Source organism: Zonotrichia leucophrys, chromosome 9, assembly GCF_028769735.1.
Source record: "Zonotrichia leucophrys gambelii isolate GWCS_2022_RI chromosome 9, RI_Zleu_2.0, whole genome shotgun sequence".
Lineage (NCBI taxonomy): Eukaryota > Metazoa > Chordata > Aves > Passeriformes > Passerellidae > Zonotrichia > Zonotrichia leucophrys.
Genome location: NC_088179.1, coordinates 16,410,335 through 16,432,543, shown reverse-complemented (window position 1 = coordinate 16,432,543; position 22,209 = coordinate 16,410,335). Strand labels below are relative to the sequence as shown.

General features: G+C 43.8%; 1 protein-coding gene across 1 annotated transcript in view; it reads right to left on the bottom strand.

The window, feature by feature from the left end:
- DIS3L2 (DIS3 like 3'-5' exoribonuclease 2) overlaps positions 1-22,209 on the bottom strand; it is a 179,158-nt gene that overhangs the window by 58,438 nt on the left and 98,511 nt on the right. Inside the window, exons 12-14 of the mRNA XM_064720694.1 lie at positions 12,939-13,051; positions 5,966-6,073; positions 2,293-2,526 (exon numbers count right to left, since the gene is read on the bottom strand). Coding sequence (XP_064576764.1) covers positions 2,293-2,526; positions 5,966-6,073; positions 12,939-13,051 — 455 coding nt within the window. The remainder of the gene's footprint in view (positions 1-2,292; positions 2,527-5,965; positions 6,074-12,938; positions 13,052-22,209) is intronic.

The window sequence follows — 22,209 nt, the reverse complement described above, 5'->3', positions numbered from 1 at the left end:
GAGTTTGTCTTCCATTGTTCAGGATTTACATTACTCAACAGGAAATCAGTGAGAGGTCCAGTGATTAGAAAGGTGTATTTCCCATTTGGGCCCACCCTTGCTTGCTCACTTGGGGCTGGAAGTGGGACATGGCACACAGCTGTGCTCATGGGAACTCAGGGAACTGGGGAAGCAGGAGTAGAGGAGTTTGTCCCCTTCTATGAAAGGACACAGATTGCTTTGTCCTGCCATATGCCACTGGCCACGTCCTCAAACCTGTCCCTCACACACTGCTCATATTCAGGCCTTGGAGAAACCACTTCCTCCATCGGCTGGGGAGGGTGTAGTTTATCAAAATAAAGCTATCAGGGCAGTACTTGACTCCACTAAGTGTGGTGAAAGTGTCCCTTGATCTAAAATATGCTTCCTTCTCAAAGACCATTACTTTGACATTCTTGCCAGGGGAGAGAGATTCTGCACAGTATAAAGTGCCATTTGTGACACATAACTCAGTTTATCATGATGGCTGGGAATAGGCTGAGCAGGAATCAAGGGCCTCTGGTGCCCTTAGCTGTGGCTTTTAATCCCAATCTCACAAATGATGCTCCAATATGTTCTCTTTAATGGCTCCTCTGCAGGAGCACAGAGCAAAACAAAACACAGCTAATCTTTTATGGGCTATCACTGGAACAGGATGCTTCCCTGGCCAAATTCTCCCATTGAAAATGTCACAGCTGGTTTAAAACATATTTCCCCTGAGGTTAGTTTGATAACAGGTAACTCAACTCGGGGGCACACAGCTAGCAGTCAGCACTGCACTGTAACAGTGACTTGTGGAAGGCAGCTGGTGACCTTTCTGGGCCACAGCTTCCAGTCACCATGGACTCTTTTTCCAAGCCAGATACCTCCAAGGCTTCCCAGGCAGCTGATCTCGTGCAAAAGCTGCAATTTTTATGTTTCTCTAGCATTCAGGGTGTGCTTGGGAACAAAGGCCCAGTTTATTAGCCATTGTGCACTAAGCTTCAAAGAAGAAAGTCTCTGTTCCAGAAGAGGTTTAAGAAAACTTCAAAGTGGAATTTGATTTCCAAAAATAGTTTTCAAATTAATTTAGGGAGACCTTAAGCAAATGTCCTTGCTCCAGGCTCACTTAAGTGTGCTGAACCAGTCCTCTGAGACCTCCTACAACAGATGTAGGCAAGACAGCCCCAGACACTTCACTGCCTACAGCAGAAGGTTTATCCTAAAATTAAAACTCCTCTGCTGAAACTCAAGACACAAATTTGTCATTCTGTCCATCTTAGACATGGGGGAAAGCACATTGCCTCTTCTTCACAGCAGCTCCACCAGAATGTTGGGGAAGATCACAGATTAGAGACACCTCTTGCTCCTGTTGCTCTGCAATGATTTCTCTAAAATTAGACTTTCCTGCAACTGGAGACAACACTACAATGCTGAGTAAAATGGAAGGGTTACAACATATGTCTTACATACAATAGCCCTGTTTACACCACTCCTAGCTTCTTTCTCAGCAATATCCTTATGTTGACTCACACTCATTTTGCAAAATGAAACAATAGAGTTTCCTTATATTAAAAGATTATTTTGTCTCCTGCTCAGGAAGACCACTGGGTTCTACAAATTACTGGAACCTCCTATCCAAAAAAACTATCAGAAGCCACCTCAGAGCAGCTGAACATCACGCAAAAGTATTTTTTGCTGTTATAGCCTAAAATATCTGAATCTCCTTGTAAACAGAAATTACACATACCACTACTGATACAAGATTATTTAAATCACCCCAGACAGAAAACCTCCTCACTAGCATTTTTTCCTCTGAAACACACCCAACACTTACAAGTATTAGCTTAGATAACATTTAGTCATTTTCCCAGCATAGAGAAAATGCTATGAAAGCTGTGGAAAACAAGAATATTGCAAGCACAGACAGAAATGTGGAGGATGAGCCTTTCCCAGTGAAATGTGCATTAATATCTGAACTGCACGATAATGAATGACATTGTCATGATTTGTTTCACTGCATGAATTACTTACCCAGTCCAACAGGATTTTAGGATTTTGAAAAATGTTGGAAAATGGATCACTCCTTAAAAACCAGGGATTTTTTTCTTTTCATCCTACTTACTGCTTATGGTACATAATTTGACGCCGCTCTTAAGACAACACTGGCACTCAAACCTGCCTTTCTATTCCAGCCTTGATTTTACCCTTTGAGTTTTCAGACTGGCCAAGAAATCCTTAGAGAGCACAAGGTGAAGTTGCTGCGGTGAAGCCTGAAGGGCTGGACCCACTCACCTGGTCTAAGTGCAGGGCGCCCTCGGTGAAGCGCTGCTGGCGCAGGCGCTGCGCCACACGATGCAGGTTCAGCACAGCCTCCTGGATCTCGGCTATCGCGTGCTGGGGTGAGACAGGGGGGAGCTCTTCAGGTGACAACACCTTCCCAGGGCTGTCAATCATGCTCTGGGCATGGTCATAGCTGAGCTTCACGCAGGAGCAGATGACCGTTCTCCCAAACCACTCGTCAAGGATCTGCAAAATTGCCAAGTGGAAATGGATCTGAGGACTCATTCTTCTGGTGCACAAAAGCTTGGGGAGTTGTACAAACACTGGGAGGAATAACAGCAGACTTCCTCACTACCTGTGATCTCTGGGTGAAGATCTTGTCCTACTGAGACCTTCAGGCCTTTTGCATCTAGTAAGGTGTACATGCAAGCAACAGGTAACAATGCACTGTGCACATACATAGGAGACTGCCTGGATTTCCCTCCTCTACCTGACTTCCCTCCTCCACAGAGCTCCAGGAACTACAGACCATCTGGGAGCTGAACCCACTCTGTTGACTCACAGGTTACCAGGTGCTGGAGTGACAACAGGCAGATACACACATTCCAGAGAGGTTCTTCTGCCTAAAACACAGCAGAATGGCTTAAAGTCTGGCCACCAGAGCACAAGAGACTGGCCTTAAAATCCTGTTTTCAGGAGTACTGCAGGAACCCCAACATCTGACTAGCACTTGTGAAAGTGCCTGAGTAGGACTTCAGTGGGTCTGGAGGAGAGATGGACAGCCACTGACTCCTTGCTTCTCTGATCATGTCCATGGTTCTAGGTCCAAACTCAAGCCAGGAACCTTTCTGAGCTTCCAAACTACTTTGGAATTGAGAGGAAAATATTCAATAAACTGCTTATAAAATTATTTTATTTCAAACCAGAAGCCAGTCTCATTTAGAACTCCCTAAAAGAATACTGGTATAAAAGTAGGAATTCAGAATTATTTCCTAAAGCAGACAGGAAAACCTATTTTCAGCTGACATATATAAGAGAATCAATCCAACAGCTCATCAAGGCAGTGATAAAATGCCAAGGGACATGGGCAGAAGGATTTTCACAAAAGTAAAGAGCATTGGCATGAGGGCTCTGGAGACAGATGTAGTTTGTGATAAACCATTCAAAGCATAAGTGCTCAGAGAATGATTGAAGAATTGTAATTCTGCCTTAGCTGCCAGTGCCACCTTACCCCTCCATCAGCCCAACAGGACAAGGTAAATTCTGCAAGTGACAGAGTCCAGGGAGAAGGGCGAGCTCTCTATGACAGCCTTACCAAGGACACTGCTTCAGAGACAAACCCTCCTCTTAATAGGAAGGGACTGATTCCCAAAATACCTTTGCTACCTCCTTCCCTAATGCATCACAGATGTGCTGTATAACTCAGCAACCCAGAGCTCTGAAAGTCACAGGGCTTTTAAGGTTATTTCTACTTCAAGAGTGCTTTAATAGCAGAGATGCAGCAAGTAGCATCTTGCCATGCAAAGTGCAGCTCATGGTTATTCCCTGTATCTCTTCTTCTGTGCTGTGGAGAAAGAAAGGAAGAGAAAGAAAAAACAAAAAACCCAAACAAAACCAGAAAAAAAAAAAAAACCACCAAACTGGAAATGTTGTGACAGTGGTGAGTGGTGGCAGCACCTGCTCTGTGTTCTACTGCATTTGTGCAATGCAGCTCAGCTTCTTGTGGTGATGGGGGATGCATGTCCAGTAGGTCAGCAGCCCCTGCTGCTTTGGAAACCCCCCCAGAGGAATGGGCAAGCTCCCATGGGCTGGCCCATGTACCATGGCTGAGGGATGGGCAAGGCACAGTGGAGAAGCAACATTTGGGGGTTGTGAGCTGGGACCTAGAGATTACAATGACCAGCCCACAAGATCAGTCTGCAAAGTTTCCCCCATCACAGCAAACCTGGTGCACCCAGAGCCCACAAAGAGCACCAGCATCTAAAGGATTTCTAAAGCTATGATAAGGTTTCCCCAGTTCTGCCTGCTTTTGAGCAAAACCCATAGTCCTGAGCAGCATCCTGTCCTCACTGTCAGTGCTCTCAGGGCTCTCCACCAACAGCTGAGGCCCAAGGGCTGTGTTGGGGCGTTTGACTCACCCCCCTTTCACCCAGCAGAGTGTCAGGGAGCATGTGATCCTGCTTGCACAGAGACACAGGCATACTAACATCTAGAAATACCAGCTTTCAGAAGAATGCCCTCCTGGGCAAAAGCCCTACAACCACTCTTCCTCTTGGAAAGAATAAATTCTTCTCCAGCCTTCACCTGACATCCACATCAAGTGACCTCAAGTAAGACTGTAACCCTGAAGGCCTTGTAGGAGAAACCAGTTTGCTGAGACGGCCACAGGCAGTCTGCTCTCCCAGGGACAGCATGGCCACAGCCCAGACCACTTCCAGAGTCTGCTCTCTGAGCTGAATGCTACAGCTCCTCTAATTTCTCACTGGTCAGACAGGGTTGGACTGAGCAGTGCTTGAAACACAACGGATATATTGCATGGGACAAGAGACAAGATATAATTAAAAGCTTATTTTAATTAAGACTTGACTTTTAGCTGTTCAAAGACAACTCAGAGTCAATAAAAGGTCTACCTAGTAGCTGTTCTTAGAAGGTCTCATGAGCAATCATGTTGTTGCTACAGGAAGGTGAACACTTTTCACTGCAGACAAACACAACCCACTTCAGTGCCAGAGCAGGGATTCACTGCAGAAATACAGAATCAGGACTGCAACTGTATTTTGCTAAGGCACAAAGATAGATTCAGCATCCTTTACAGCAGCTGGGACAATAATAGGGAGATGAATCTTTGTGGAGAATTACCAAATTGGCACAAGAAATACTGTCTACAGAAAGATTGGTATATATAACGACAATGGTTAAAAAAAATCTCTGAGTACAAAAAGTGTATTTTGCATAGACTAAAGTGTGTTCTGGTACTGCCAGTCTTTAGCCCTCCCTGATTAGTAAGGGGAGATTAGTAAGGGGACCCTGTGATCAGCAAAGAGGAGATTTTAGGGTAACAAAGAGTGTGGGAAGGAATAGGGAGAGAAATGGAGACCTAGGGAGTGGTGGCAGGCAGCTGAAGGCAGCTCAGTGCACCAACAGACAGGCTCCACAACTGCTCCCTGGAAATAACACATGCAGAGAGGATGGAGCCATGCCTTTGCTGAAGGGCTATCATGCTTTATTTGGACTGATGTAATTTGCAGCTCTGAAGAGGAATTAAACAGCCTGTTTAGCAGAGAGGCACAGAGGCGCATCCGCCGCACTGCACAACTGCTGTGAGCTCCAGGCAGGCCTGGAGTCAGGGGCACAGCTCATCCACCCAAAGCATCAGCTCTGAATTGCTGCTGGAGGTAGGACATTACATGGTTGGGTGACCTGGCAAGGAGCAGGACATTCTCCATTCCTGAGATTCATGCAAATGTTCATCCTTTCCCAGCCATGTTGAGAGATTATTTTAGTTAGAAATTCCACAGTATGTCTTCAGCAAGACAAGACACAGGGACAGTCCTACATTCTCCAGTACTGTTCACATTTGCTATCCACCTGGGTGTTGAGGGATGACATTTTTACCATTACAGGAGAAGGGGCTGGCCACGAGGGAGGATTGATTAGCAGGATGACGGCCTGCTGCCTAAGGTACCTTGCCTTCTGGAGTCAATTTCCAAATCACAGAGAACGTCAGTCTGTCTTGCATGGGATTGAGACTGCAGAGCTCCTCACAGAGCAGCCTGGGAAGCATTGGGATCACCTGCAAGAGAAGAGAGCCTTGGTGAGACACAAGCTTTTAGTGTGGACAAGCTTCCCTGAGCAGCTGGTGAAGAGAAAATATGTTAAGCTGTCAGCATCACATTCTCTGTGGCAGGAGTGGCCACATCACAGATGTGGGATGCATCACCCATGCCAGAGCTGTATCACATGGCAGACAGTGTGCTGGCAGTGAATGAGGAAGTAAACCAAATCCTCTGAAATGAGAGGATTTCAGACATGGCTAAGGCCACCAATATCCACAGCAGCCCCATCCCTCAATGAGACCAGAGGCAGTTTTAAGTCTCCAACCTGGGAATCATTCCCCTGCCCCCCTCTGAAGAATGGAGTAAGCATCCTGGAGTGATCTACATCCTTGGTTATGCAAACACTTACACTGCAACTTTTAAGGTCACAAAGTTTGCTCTTTTCCACTTCTTTGCCACTGGGAAGAATGAGGAAGGGCACATCAGGAAATTTAATGTTGAAGAAACATGGTCCTGGCAGTCAGGAGATGGAGAGGTTGGATTGGGGAACTGTGTTTCTTGCTTTCCCACTGAAAACCATGTAACCAAGAAGTAAATCCAAGTCCGCTCTCTGCAGAGCATAAATGAAACTTCTCCTATGCAACTCAGGAACCTTGCTTGGCTTCAAGATTGGATCATGCTTTACAGCACAGACAGGAACTTGTAGATGCAGGTGAGATAAACAAAAGTACCCGTGTTATGACTATTGACCATGCTGTTTGCAAATGGAGAACAATTACTTTATCATACTCAAAATTTGAACAAAATGTCAGCCAGCATAAATTTCTGCAGGATTTTTTAACCCATGCCCTAATTCTTTACAACTAAGCAACATTTCTGCTGCTGAACGTTGAATTACCAAATTCCAAATTACTCACCTGACTACATCAACAAAGCTAAAAGCTTTTGAGCATATTCATGCTACAGCAAACCTGAGTAGCTCCATTTCCACCATCCCTGAGTTATTTCCTAAGTGAAGTCTGTATTAAAGATAATCTTTAGCAGCTGCTTAATGAAGCAAAACTCATTATTTGAATTCCACTTCTGACTTCCCTTCTCATTATTTACCTTTGTGAAGAAGCAATAATTGCCCTCAAAAAACCACTACATTACTCCTCTAGTTTATTTTGAGTGGCAACATGGAATGGTGCTTTTCAGAAAAACAGAGAGAAATGCTCTACTTGTGTGCCATGAAGTAATTTAGCTATTTAATTTAGTTTCCGTTTTGACTGCTCTGTGTGCCAGCTTGTAAATACAGGACCAGCAGGAAGCTGACTGGCATACAAATTCCAGCTCTTCCAAACTCTGACACCTATTTAGTAATTTCACAGATAACTTTTCCTACCTGGAGGCAGGAGAACAACTGTTCTTCAGAACAGTATGAAAAAACAGTGTCAGGTGCCCATTTTCTCTTCAGGTGCCCACACTTTACACTTACCTTTTGCTCTGAAGGAAAGACTTAAAATGTTTAATCACATTTGTGGTTTGGCACCAGAAAATGACTATAAATCTCTTCTAACTGCAGTGCACACTAGTGCCAAAAGGTTAACTGTTTGGTCTGGGGCTCTCAGGGAGTCACACCATGAATCAGCAGCCCTGGTTCTCCTGGCAGGTCACAAGGGCACAGCCTATGATAAGCTGCTTCCCACAACACAAAGCCGCCAACTCTGTTATTGCAGTTGCGAGCAGAACATTAACAATGCTGCTACATTCATAACTCACTGCCCTGGTACGTGAGCCTGCCCATGCTGCCTGCAGGGACCCACAGGGGTATAAATTCAGTGTAAGTGATGCCAACACATAGCAGAAAAGAGAGAAAATAGCTTTATAGACTCTCGGAAATCCCTGCCTGCCCAAGATCACCCATGACCACCCTAAGACCCCGAAGTTCAGGTCACAGTGAACAAAGTGCTAGCAATTTAATTAAAGCTCCCATACCCTTTCCCACCCAAATTAAAAGCTGCTTTTCTCTCTCTCCTCAGCTTTGATAATCTGATAATGGTCTGTACTTACTGAATATTTGTGTGCTTTTGCACATCCTCTTTCCCTTCCCATCTCCTGGAGCAATACCATTTTGCTAGAAAAATGCCTGCGTGGAACATGAAAGCCCATGCTCGCTTTAAGTGTACTTGTGCAGGATTAATATCCAATTCAAGAGGCTGTAATTCAATGGAAGGGCTTTCAATGATGTGAAACACAAGCAAAGCTTTAACTCAGATCATAATTACAGCATGAAACACTCACCAAGCAATTAGCTGTAACAAATCTACTGTTAGGGAAGCATCAGCCTGTGTTACCTTTGTTTTACAGGAGAGAAACTTTAGGCGAAGTAACTTAACCTAAGCCATGGAGGAAGTCTCATGGGAGAATAAGAATGCAATCAACCTTTTCCTGGGCTCAGCAAACACATACATAACATAACCTGACCTTGCACTGAAGGTATCTCAATTTATTCTACCTTACTGAATTAAAAGAAACCTGTTTCCAACACCACAACAGTCTTGCCTGATTGCCTCCTGGTTTAACATCACGATTCCTATTCACCCTCTACATGGAATAAAAACCCATTGTCACAAGGCACAGGAGTTTAAGTTATAAATACACATTTCCTTTTTCCCTAACATGATACAGTCACAGCCTGAAAGGATTCCCAGGAATTGCAAGCCCAGCATTTAACATACAAAGATGTCACAACTGTGTCACACTCAGAGAGCGAGATGTTCCAGGAGTGATCCCAGGGGCTGCCCAGAGGAACTCTGGCCAACAGGATTATCTCCATCTCTTTCTGACAGAGACACGGGATGAGAGATTTCCCTAAGCATATCTTTAATGTCCAGATTTGCAAAATACCAGAGTTGTGTAGAATTGCCTTGAATAATCCAGAGGTTGCCCGGCACCTTTTTAATGCTCTGCCCTTCCCGTGACTGTCTGCCAAGAGCAGCAGTGGCTGCCAGCTGTCCTGTGGAGTGCCAGGGCACACACGAATCCAGCCAGTGAAATCCTGCTGAGGGATAGCACCTCCAGTGGGAAGTGGTTTCCTTGGCAAATTGCTACGGATGTGCCTATGTTGGGGATCACACCATTCAGGCTGATTTTACTGCAGATGGAAATCAAGTCACCTGGGCTTATACAGGGGTCATAAACCTGGAATAAGGGGTTTATAAATGTAGCTGAATCTAGAAATGCAGTTGGAGAGGCCCAGCAAGGCTAGGCAAAAAAATTTCACAATGTAAAAAAGGAGCTACACTCCCCAGGAAATCCTTTCTAATGAATATGTCATAGAAACCAGGACTTGGGTGGTGAGTGTTTGTCTGGTTTTAATCCCCCTCTATTACTCAGGCTAATAAAAGACATCATCTCTCCCCATAAGCCCAGCAGTGCCCAAGAGATACTGGAAAGGGCACTTCTTTGAGTGGAAGGCTGATATCAATGCTGGCAGCGGCAGGTCTGCATTTCAAATCAAACCACAGACAGAGGATTTCTCTCTCCCTATTTCCAAGTCCTAAAGGCAAAATCTTCAGCACTACCCTTGAGACTCAGCTGTCCAGCACTGCCTGACAGCCTGCTCCATGCTACTGGTTCTCCCTGCAGGCAGCCCCACATCCAGAAAGCCAAAGCAATGGCACCCTGGAAAAGCACAGTGAGAGAGGGCACTTCTGGGGCTGGGGAGGTCCTACTCACCATCATGCTGGAATTATAAAACACTGTGGCCGTGGCTGGTCACACTGCTCAGCAGCTGGCTCCTCTGCAGGGGAAGATCCAAACCCCTGCTTGTGAGAGCCCAGGGGTTTGTTTTGTTTTGTCTCTTCAACTAATAAAGTGCTTCCAGAAACCAAATGTGAGTTTCCAGTCTCAGACTCGTTCCTAAGGAGTTGGGCAGGGGAGGGAGAAAGCACACGCATACTGAGATGACAAAAGTTCTTGTTCCCTATAAAATCAGAAACATCTGCTGCAGCCAGGACTAACTCACTGTCTAGGCTCAGAGCAGGTTAGCCCAGAGCAGCTCTGATCAGTGAACTCACTGTAGCAGCTTTTCAAGGAATAGAAGGGCAAAAGTGGTCAGCCAACCAAAGGGAGAAAGGAACAAACCCTGGTCAAGCATAATCCCCTATCTTCACAAAGTTACATGAGCAGTTTTGCTCCCTTCAAACTTCATTCTGTTGGCATCCTGCTTTGGCTGCCCCTTAATTCTTGGTTGGTTATGACCACCACAAACTCCCAAGGTGATCCTTCTCCCACAATCAATGCAACGGGGAGGGATTGTATTAACCAAGAGTTTCCACTAGAGCTAGTAGGAGAACGCTGAAGTTCAACAGTGGAGTGGGCTCAGCAAATCTCTTGCTTGTACACTTAAAGTCACTCAAAGGAAATAGGCAATTTATTTATGAGCCAAGATTTCTCCTCAGGAGTTGTATCAACACTTCCATGAATTCAGAGTTCGAGCAACTCTTTGTTACTCAGCCTGAAATTATCAAAATATCAACACCCTGACAACCTGCTGGTGTCAAAAGTGAATGTCTTGAAGTCCTTGGACTCAACATGAAGACAGGCTTACAGTTCTGATCTTTGATCTCCAGTGTAAAATAGGAGCAGTAAAATATTATAGGGATTTATGGCTGAACTCTCACTCAAGCTGCTTCACACCTAAAATAACACTGTGAGATGTGCCAAAAAAGAGGAAACTGTTTAGGTTTTCTTGCTTCTTAAAACCTGATACATTCTTATTTCAAAAACTTTTGACTTGTATTAAATAGACCACTAGCAATTACACAATAACTCCCCTTCTGATTCAGGAAAATTAAATATGTGGCTTTATTTAACTTCTTTTGGAGGATTAGCAGGGTGCTAACCTCTTGCAGAATCACAGCTGTCTTAGGAAACAGTTTCATCAAAGGAAAGCATATTTTCTACAAGAATCATGCTACCATCTTGTTTCAGACAGCCTGGCTGTGTTCCTTTGCCCATCTCCTTGCTCCTTTTCATCTCTTGTAATTAAAATATTGAAAATTTCATCATCTAACCTAGTTTTGTTATTTTTAAAATGTGTTTTCTGCAGGGCAGAAGTGTGGCTAAAACACCAATCCTGACTGCTGGGCCATGGTGGGTGAAGATGAATTGAAGATTAGGAGCAGCAGGTAACTTATGCTGGCATTGCACAGGACTGGCAGTGCTGTAGGGAAAAGGCACTTTGAAAGAAAATTCAATTTGCTTTGCATCCAACTAGATTTTCATGAAAAATGTCTCCTTTCTTTATAAAAATCTTCCTTCTTCCTTGACTAAAAGAATCACATGGCCGCAAACCACCAAATTTTGACTTGGAAATGCTGCCACAGGATCCTTCTGGAGGACAGCTTTGCTGCCCCCAGTGACATCCCCCCTAGGCCAGCCCACACCTCCCACCATCGAGTCATCCATCAGAGGGGGAAGCCAAGGCCTTATCACTGGAGAGACTGCAGGATTGGGAAGACTGGTGCCAGAACTGCTGTTTCCAGGAGATACACTATATAATATTCCATTGCTTCCCACTTGTGGAGAACAGCAAGCACAGGAACTGAGCTCTCTCAGCACAGAGCAACTGTGTGCTTTTGGTGTCACTGCCACTGACCTGGAAGGGACACTCTGGCATTGCTGTCACAGTGGTTCCACAGGGAGCTGAAACCCACCAGACTTCCAGGACCCCCAAAGCTGTGCCTTGCTGCTTCTACCCAAAGAATGCTATGGAACAGCTGCTAAAGGTAACAGCTTGATAGCAAACCATTAGTCTGATTCCACTAGTGTAACATAAATCATTTTATCATCCAGAAAGTGAAGAGAGGACACAGGAAGCTACTGAAACAAGCATCATTACAAAAACCTCCGCAGATAACAACCCTGAAAACATCCAGGAAGGGAAGGGACAGGAAGAATCACTCCTAATCCTGAGTACCAAGTAGGGCATGTTTATTTATTATAGAAAAGATGTCCTGTCATTCCAGAAGAGGCTGTGGAGACAAGGACTTCAGCCTGACTGAATGGGAGTGTGGGGATAGGCAGATAATTCTGCTCCATGAAACTGCTTCAACACTCCTCTTCATGCAGCTGATGCCCCAAGCCTGCACAGGACACTGACAGCCAGGTTTTCCAGCTTCCCTATATGCACAGTGCCAGTGGTATCTGATGGGCCACAAAGAGTTTCTTCACATGCAACTGAAAATGAGACAGACACAGACAAAGCCTACATATTTCCTTTCCAACAATGTTAAACCTGAACCTGCTCATTTGTAAAGCTTAGAAGTCAACTTCAAACTTGAGCTTAACATTTGATTCTGATAAGCTAAAATCAGTATAATTTTATGCATCCTTTCACTGCATGATGAAGGAACACCATTCCTCCATCATTTGGGATATCCAGATAAAGTAAGAGTGTGAACCTTTTGTTTTACCTCAAGATGTATGTTTGTTGGTTTGAGTGTTTACACCCTATTCTGATACAAATCTATTTCTCTGAGGCATTATTTGGACTCTTGGACCAAAGGCAAGACAAAATCCTCCACATCTGCCAATCTGAAGCCCCCAAAAGCAAAGCAGAGGATCCAGCTTGGGTGGGTAAGGCTTGGCTCAGGTCAGCACTGACCAAAGTTAGAGGGTCACAAGCTGCTGCTCCACCCCTGCCTCTCTCCATAAGCTCCAAGGTAGTGAGCAGCTATATCAGCTTCTGTGTTTCCAACAACTTACTCATTTTTGTACGTGTCCTGCAATAACAGCCAGATTTTGATTGTGAGCTTCTGAAAATGAACCTTGAAAATGAATTTATGGTAAATGGAAGGCACAGTCATCAGACAGACAAAGGAAAAGTTGTCTTACCTTCTGTACCAGATAGACACTGGTGGCCCTTTCACTTGCTACTTTATCCAGGGCTGTCTCTTCCAGTACGAAGTAGCTCACATCTGCAATGTGGACTCCCACTTCCAAGTTCCCTGGAATTGCACAAGAAGTCAGTAGGCTGTGAGCAGAAATGAACTGATTACATATTTAACCCTGACTCCTCTCGCCCTCCCCCAACCTTTTTGCTTTATGCCAAAATCTCACAAAATCAATACTTCTTTCCACTTCTTCCACCTGGGATGAAAACCCTGGTCTCTCAGGACAGTCTCAAATTCACCACCATGGTGGCTACAACCTACAAGTGAATGTACACAGAAGCAAATCCTCAAGTGCAGAGGAAATGTGAAAAGCCTTCAAAATCATGCGGATAAATCTCTCCAGTTAGGAGCTTGTCATAGTGACCCCTGTCCCCATCCCTTTACATGAAAGAAAGATGGAACCCCACCTCACAAGCACACAGGCAGTGCAGGATCCCATTTCCCTGGTATGGAGCAGTCAGTCCCACACACTTTTGGGTTACCAGAACTGCACCAACCTGGTTGAGCCCAGTTTGCTGCTGGGGACATGGGAAGTCTCCAATTACTTTGGATCAGGCTATGCAGAAGTGCAGCTTTCCACTAGAAGAATATTTCCACCATTACGCTGCCTTTCCTTCAGATTTGGCCTTTTATCCTTTAATTAGAGTCCAGTTTAAAAGCATCTTAAGGCAAAGTTAGGCTGGAGAGGAGTACTACTGAGGTTTATCATGAGGTTTTGGCAGTAATTCGGATTTGGAAGTAGTGATGATCCTCAGCTTTGGAAGTAATTAGTACCTGGGTCCAAGAAATTCGGGTTTGCTAATCCTCAAAGCAGCCTATTGACCTTTGTTTTCTCTGGAAGGACTAGGCTGGATTTGAGGTGCTTATTTGCAGAATAGTTCTAAGTGCAGTGGGTTCCTAATTATAACACTTGGTTCTTTAAAGGAATTCACTAACCTCTTGGTATCTATAAATATTTTTTCTTTCCTTAATTTTTTTTAAGAGACAAAGTAATAAGATCCCACACTGGTGACAATCCTGTTTATTTATACACCTTGCAAAGAACATTATCAAAGGCCTTCTCTCGAGTGTCACGTTTTTGAAGGATAAATGGTTCGTGGCTGTTGTCATTAAGCAGTACATGTGCCTGTGTGCCCTTCTGATGGATACCAGAACAGGATTTCAGCAGAGTAGGAGTGGAAACAGATGAAGAGGAAGCATGAGAGGGTTCAGCCTCCTATTAGTGGGAGACACCCAGCCCACTGTGGCCCAGCTGGGAACTTGGGGAAATGAGTAGCAGCCCACCCTGCAGAGCTGCCTGACTTCATAACGATTTAACCTCATTAAGCCATGTTTGCACAGCACTGTGAGCACGTAAAGCATAACCTTGCCTTTTGACAGCCTTTGTGCATCGACAGAGCACAGATGTAAAGGCAGCAGAAACACACACAGAAGGCAGGAGGGATGGGGTTTAGATGTGCCCACATAACCTCCAGCCACTGGAAGGGCCTGCAGAGACTAAATATGATGGCAGCAGGGAGAGAGGGCAATAATCCCATCACACACCAAGGGACAAATTCCACCACTTGTCAGGAAGCTGGGAGCAAAGACTGCAGATTAAATGGTTCACCTCAGAAAGCTGCCTACAGCTGTGTTGTGATATTATCACATGCCTTGAAAGCTGCTCTACATGGATTAGGCATCCAAGCCTGAAACTACTTAGGCAGTAAGTCTTAGACCAACAGTTCAACCAACAAGTTTAATATTACACACGCTTGAAGCCAACACACTCAGAAGGTAAAAAAATATTGAATACTTTGAAGTCAATATTGTAATGTATTGACCCTGCAGGCAAATATTGACTAAAGGAAAAGAAGAGGGGGTCATTACATCATGCCTTTAATCGCACTTTAATTCAATATGTGCACTGTTACATACATGAACTTTTTGTCCTCGATAGAAAATCGACAAACCAAGAAAGATCTCATTGCATGAGATAATAAAACATGGAGTCAGCCAACGAAAACACACTGAGCAGAGTTAAATTTCATTCAGGTTTCCCACCAGAGCTTCTAAAAGCCAGGGTCAGAGTGAGCCCCTTGCTTTTGAACTTTTAATGGAAATTCTATCTAAATATTTTCTTACATACATTGACATAATGCAAACTGGCAGCTCTTGGGTTTGTCTTGCTCATGTATGAATCACCCTATCTCCCTCACCCCCAAAATATTCAGACCAAGAGAACTTGAAGATACAGCACAGTGATCATCCAATCTGATTTCTCTCAAATCATTGCTTTTGAATGTGCTAGACAAAATACCAGCCTAAGCCTGCACAGAAATACCTGCCTGCTGCTCTCTCCCTGGTTTATTTGCTAATTAAAGGGAAAGAGCATTGTGGATAGAGAAATACTATTCACTAGAATTCTATTCCAGGTCCACAAATTGTTTTTCTAGTGTCAGTAATTTTTATGACAAAGTCACAAAAGGAACATTTCACACTGTAAGTCTCATGTTATTTCCCAAGGAAAGAGAAAAAGTGGCCTGAAAGGGAAAGCAAATTTAACCAGGAGTCATGGAGTAAAAAAGTCTTGTCAAAGAGATCAGAGAAAAGGGGTAGAGGGTGGACACCACATGGTCCACACACCATAGGCGACTACACATGGTCTACTTGACCTTCATTTTGTTGAAACAAATATACTTTTCCAGCAAAGAGAAACTACAAACCTTGCCATGTAGTTCTCTATTGTGACAGACTTTTTATATCTTAAATTTCTTAGAGAAACAAGTACTTTTACAAACTACAGGTTTTTTCATCCCAAATTCTTTAACAGGGAACTTAATGCTGCACAACAACTCCTTATGCTAGGTATACACTACCAATATAAGGTTAGGGGTTTTTAAAAGGAATTTACATAAAAACGTACAGAAGATTAAGCCAGACACTTCATATGCTGCTATTAAAGCAATAGCTGCAGGAAGCATCTATTGCAATGAAAAATGCTGAAGGCACTTGGATGGCTTCTTTAACTCAGGATCTCTGGGGCTCTTTCATTTAAAATCATTTCATCTGAAAGTGGATGCAAAACTGTCGTGCCATTCAAATTCTACCACTGCAAAGTTGCTCTTGGGAGATGTTTAGCAACAGGGAATGCAGTTTAGAATCAAGCAAGGCATGTTTTATTAACCAGCTGAGCCCTGTAAGCTCCTCTCTGCAGCCACAGAGATGGAGACAGGATTGTCTGAAATCACAGCCCAGCACTGCAACACCCAGCGAGGAGGCCCTTGGCAATGAGGAGCTCTCCTGAGATCTGCAAGCAGAAAGGGAAAGGGATGGGCACTCGGCCACCCAAACCCCCTTGGGCCAATGCTCTGTGCCGCAGGGACAGGACTTGTCACCTTACTGCAAACAACACAGCTGTGAGCCACAAGCTGAGAGGACGATTTCCCTTCCATTTACCATCACAGGGCTGAGAGAAGGGCAGAACAGAATGGACCTGTGTCTCACCAACTCTCTGGAAGCCTGAATCCCCTTCTTGGATCTCACCAAGTGACAGAGTCATGAAAGGCAGGTCTCCCCCAGCACATTGGGCACACAGCTGTTTTGAAGAAGGTTCAGCCCCTTGAGCTGAGGATCTGGCTTGCTTGAACCCACCCCAAAATCTCCTGTGCGTCAGTATGATGCTGATATCAAAGGAGAGCAGTGGCACCTTGCAGAAGAACAAAGAACAGGCTGTTTCTTTTTTTTCTGCTGATGATCTCATTCTCTATGACAAAACAGCTCAGAGAACTTATTTCCTTCTTTATTGAAAAAATTATAAACAAAAAGGGATTAGTAAGAAGGAGCTGGAAGAGAAGGAAAAGGCATTTTCAGCCTGTAAATGCTTCATAAGAACTGTCAACCCAGCAGGCACGTCAAGCACTTGCCCCTGGAATTAGAAAGTTGAGTTGAATGCATTTGAACAGTATGTGAGGGAACACACTGGAAGTAAATCCCCCCTCTCTCTCTTCAGCAACCCTACTCAGTCATAGTACGAATCCAGAGATGAAGCAATATCACTTAATATCCTAGCATATGTGAATTTTAGGGCCATATAACTGAAAAACACAGCTCTTCAAGGATAAAACATCAGAAAGTATTTCTCTACCATGCAGACACACTCCCATTTATTTCCATCTCACCTTCAAACATCATCTTTCTCAGGAGGGAACTCAAACATGAGCAAATGTGTGAAGTCAACTTAAAATCAAATGCCAGGGTTTTTGGTATATCACTGCTTCTCACACGGTCTTCACCTTTCAGTGAGATACAGAAGAGTTCAAAGCAAGTTGCAAAGTGTTTGCTCTATCCACAAAACAGCCAACTCCCCACCTGCTACCAGCAGGTCAAGGCAGTCCCAAGTTGTTCACTGGTTAGACCAAACTCTTGCAGCAAATAATTACAGCTCTTTCCCATTCCACAGCCCTGGGGGTTTCATGCTGCTGCTCTTATCTGCTAAGCAATATTTAGCACCTGGCAAAAGTATGAAAAGCTTGCATAAAGAGAGAGAAATGAGGCCTTTAACCTAAATGTACATTTTGGTGCTATTGGCAGTGCTACAGAAGATCAGGAGTCTTCATCAAGGGGAAGGACAGTGTCTGCCACAGAGGGTCACGGTGACAGAGGGGACAGCCAGAGGGGCTGCACACCATAAAGGGGTGGTCATAAACCCAGTGTAAGCTGCACTGAAGCAGAAATTGGCACCAGGACTTGGGGAAGCTGCTGGAACCAGGAAGGGCCCATCACAGACCTTTAACACACACCTTTAAATGAATGACATGACCCAAATATTTCTGCTTCTCTTTGGCATGTGTATGAACACATACAGCTCAAGAGTTACAGAAGTGAACATCTTGGGATAGAGAGAGAAGAAATGAGAGAAAAAAAAATTTATTAGGAGAGAAGAGCAAGTGGGAAAGCAAAGAAAGTGTAAGATGGTGAAGTGAAGGAGAAGAGTTTAATAAAAAATAAAAGTGGAACCGTGGAAAGAGCAAGTTTTTTGTCTGCTCTGGAGTCTGAAGACAAAAGTGGGTGGCTTTAATTCTCAGCTGAGATTACTTTTCCACCAAAGGAAGCCAAGTTGTTGTTCAAAAAACCAAACAGTGTGTTTTACTTACTTTAAAACAACAACGAAAGTGCTTAAATTTTACTTGTGTGCCCTAGAGCCATTTTGCTTTTTGACGACACAGTGCAACTGAGCATAAACCCATTAACTTGTTTACCAAGAAACCAAATTTTTAAAATTATCACATGATGGCCCTTTAGCCAACTGAAATGCAACTAATTGCACCCTTTTTTGGGCAAGTAACAGCTTTTTCCTTCTCTAAAGGTCTCTTCCTTGACATAACCTCACAAGAAGACTCTGGCAAAAGGATCAGATCCTGTATCTTGAGAGCAGGACAGGTCCCCAGGGCACAGAGCAGCAACTCCATCCATTTCCATCCACTTAGTAAATGTTACAACAATTTCAAAACTGAAAAACTGTCTGCCCAAACAAACAACAAATATCTCTAAAGGGTAACAATCAAAAAAAATGCTGCAGGCTATTAAACTCTTCTGCCACTGGTTTGTGTGAAAAATGTCCCACAGAAATAACCAACTTCACCTACCAGTGACAGAGAGACTTAGACCATCAGGAACAGCCTGGCCAAGGTTTCAAGAAATTTCAACTCTTCTTTGAACTGTGCTTGGTCACTTTTTTGGGGTCTGTAACACCTGGAGAGGTGGCCAAGGTCAGACCCTTGACATTCACATGGCACACTGTGGGACATGCACTGTGTCAGCATCAGGCTGCAGAGTGCTGGCTGGGTCTGGGCTTTTGCTTTGCTCCTTAAATCACAATTAAAACCTTCAACCTTCATCCTCTCCTTGAGGAGCTAGGCTGATGTAAAGATAGTAAAAGCTGTGACTTTTCTCATTTAACTGCTCAAACTCAGGAGTTGGGAGATGGACCAAATCCCCAACATGAGCAGAACAGAGATCGGCCCCAGTTACTCCAAACTGAGAAACAGCATGAGATCACAAGAGAAGGGAGGGAAAAAAACCCAGAAACATCTTCATATGTTAACTCTCCCCATAATGAAAGTCTAGGCACTTCCTCAACTCCCACAAGCATCTGAGAAACTACTGACAGGAATGATGACATTGCAAAGTGATGCTTTTAGCAGTTCTAAGAGAATAAAAAAACATTTGTTTTTCACAAAACCAAACCATAACAGGGTATTTGTTACTTTCTTCTTTTCTTCAAGTTAAAAGGTCAGTGTTGGACATCATTGAGTCTAAAATCCAGAATAACATGATTCTTAAGGTACTGTTTTATTCTGACCTTTGGCCACATTGTCCCTTGCATCAACTGAATGTTACAGAGACAACTACAATTGTACAAACCAATTTCTGACTGGCTCTAGGTGAGGTCCAAAACAAAACTCATCTGTTCATTAAGTGCAGCAAAGGACAAGTGAAGATGAAAAGCAGAAATATTTTATAGAGCTCTCCATGAGCCATCAGCAATCCTTAAAACAGTTTCAGAATTATGAGACTATATCTATTACTAAATTAAATTCTGGAAGCAGGTCTTTCATGTGAATTGCATAAAATTTTTGTCTGCAGCAGCTAATAAATTCAGCAATGTCCTAAAACCACTTTATATAATTTTAAAGCCACATTTTATACCTCAAAACAAAGCCAGGACACCTTCACAGGGTGGCATTTCATGCACTGTGCGCTACAGAGCCCTGAGTTTTACACACAGACCAGCACAAGTCCCTGCAGGGAAGGTGACCCCCCACACACATCTGAAGGGGATGCTCAGAGATGACTCTTGGTCAGCATGAGGCTCTCTCAGGAGAGCAGGAAGGTCAATCCTCCCACGGGAACACAGGGCAGATCTTTGTGCTGGTGGTGTTCCCCAACTTCCAACCTCCCATGAGCTGGAGACGCAAACCAGCTCCAGACCTCACGGATGGTATCACACCACCAGGCAGAGTAACACAACGAGCTGCTTGATGAGCAAACCCACATCAGCTCTTCATCACCTTGTGACAGAAGATGCTGCCACCCAGAAGGTACCTACTACCTACACCTGCCCTGAAAACTACTTTAAAACCTGATGCAATAACTCTGGAGAAGAATGAAAGAGCCCTTCTGTGTGAGCACTACTACTGCACCATTAAGCTGGATACTTACACAAGGAGGGAATTCTCCTGAGGGAAAAACACTAAATTCTCAGGACAGAATTCACACAGCATGTACAAGATAAAACATTTAACTGCAGACTGAAGGACACAGGCAATGATACCCAACAGAATAAGCACATTGAATAAGGATTTTTTTCATACTGCTGAGCAAGATACGAGCAGGAAAATACAGATACAAGTGGGGCACAAGTAATGCAACAGTAAAAATCAGGAAAGAGCACAGAACAATCGGGGACTAACAGTATAATGATGGAAAACAAAGGGAATGTGACATTCCTTTGATGTATCAAATGTGTCCATTGGAAGACAGAGACCAGACACAGTGGTTCCAGCAGTGCCTGTGTCCCACCTTCTGGCCATGCAGGTTTTGTCCCCATTCCTGTGCTGGCACCTGCTTACACTGCAGAGGTTCACAGCAGAGCTGGTTTCCTCTGTGCCTGCATGAGTGCTAAACATGAGGTGCCAAAACCAAAAGTTCCACGATGGTAAATTGTATCAATTTCTTTGCAAGACTCAAGGAATGAGCAACTTAAGAGAAGCTACAAACCCCAAACACATTAGATTTATCCACTGAATGCCATCACTAATTATATGGTGACATTTGGGAGATCCTCTAATTGACTACTTAAAACTTAGACCCAGCATCAATCTTTGTCATGCAGACTCAAATTCAACACTTGGAGGATGGATCTCCCACCCTTCATCAGGACAAGATGTCAAGACATCAGCACACAGAGGCAATGGCTCTGCTGCCGTGACTCAGGTTCCTGACTCAGAAAACGATCTCTGCTGGTGGGGAAGAGTGACCAAGGCAGACTGTCCTGAGCCCTCCCAGCAGTGAGGTTTGCAGCCAACATGATGAAGGTAAAAGGACAATTTCTGGCATTCACATCATCAATTGTTTGTATTCCAAGACTGATTTAAGAGGCTCTATCAGGAAATCAGCAGTCTTTGAATTTAAAGAGATGGGAAGTGACACCCAGCAGCTTTGAGATGTATTTTTGGGTGTAGGATATCATCCTGTTCCTGAAATGAAGGTTTAGAGTGGGGAGGGACCAACCTCTCTCTACTGACAGGTCAGTCCCTTCTGTGATATCTCTACTGTACTCGGTAATTCAAGGCTGAGTGAGCATTCCAGGCATTCAAAGAGACCTTGGGATGCAGGACTAGGCCAAACACATACAATGTACTTCCACAGAACAGCCTTGACATTTCTTCAACTTCTTTGGAGATAGAATGAAGCCACTGAGATTTCAATTTTAGCCATCCAACTGTTTTGTTTATTTTTGGAAAGATTTCCAAAACATTTCCATCTGCACATGGTTTTACTCTTTCTGTGTATGCAGCATAATAGCCGACTATCAAGAAATACAGTAATGAATTACAGTGTAACATGTTTTTCCTGTTTCTTGGGCTCTGAAACCCTACACTGCAATACATAACAAGTTAAAACAATAACCCAGTGATTCTGAGGGATCCTGCCATTTCATAAAGTTGATAATGAAGATAATATTCAGCAGTAACTCCTTTGCTGCCTACATGTAACAGAACATGTGACTGAAGATAACCATGTGGGAATGTACTGCCAGCTATTTGTACTGTTCTAAAGTTTATCTGCCCCACATAGTCTTTCTTTTGATACATTCACTGAAAAGTCCTGTTGTCTCTAGGTTTGTCTGGTCATCCCCTATCATTTGTGGTTCTTCTCCAAAGACTCTCCTGGTCCTTGGAGTTCTTTTTCATGAATGGAAATCAAAGGCAAAATGCTTTTAGATCTGTTTGTACAAGAACTTCTGGATCTTCTTTCCATTATCTGTCTACTCAAAGGCATTCTTTTTTTTTTTTCTCTTCAATACACAGTCATACATTTTCTATTTTAAGTTTTTATCCACAAATATTAGTGAGATCCACCAGGACACAAAATCCTGCGCCTCTAAATCTTTGGGGAATTGTCCCAGGTCCTGAATTCACGAACTGAAATGATCCGAAGGCGGCTTT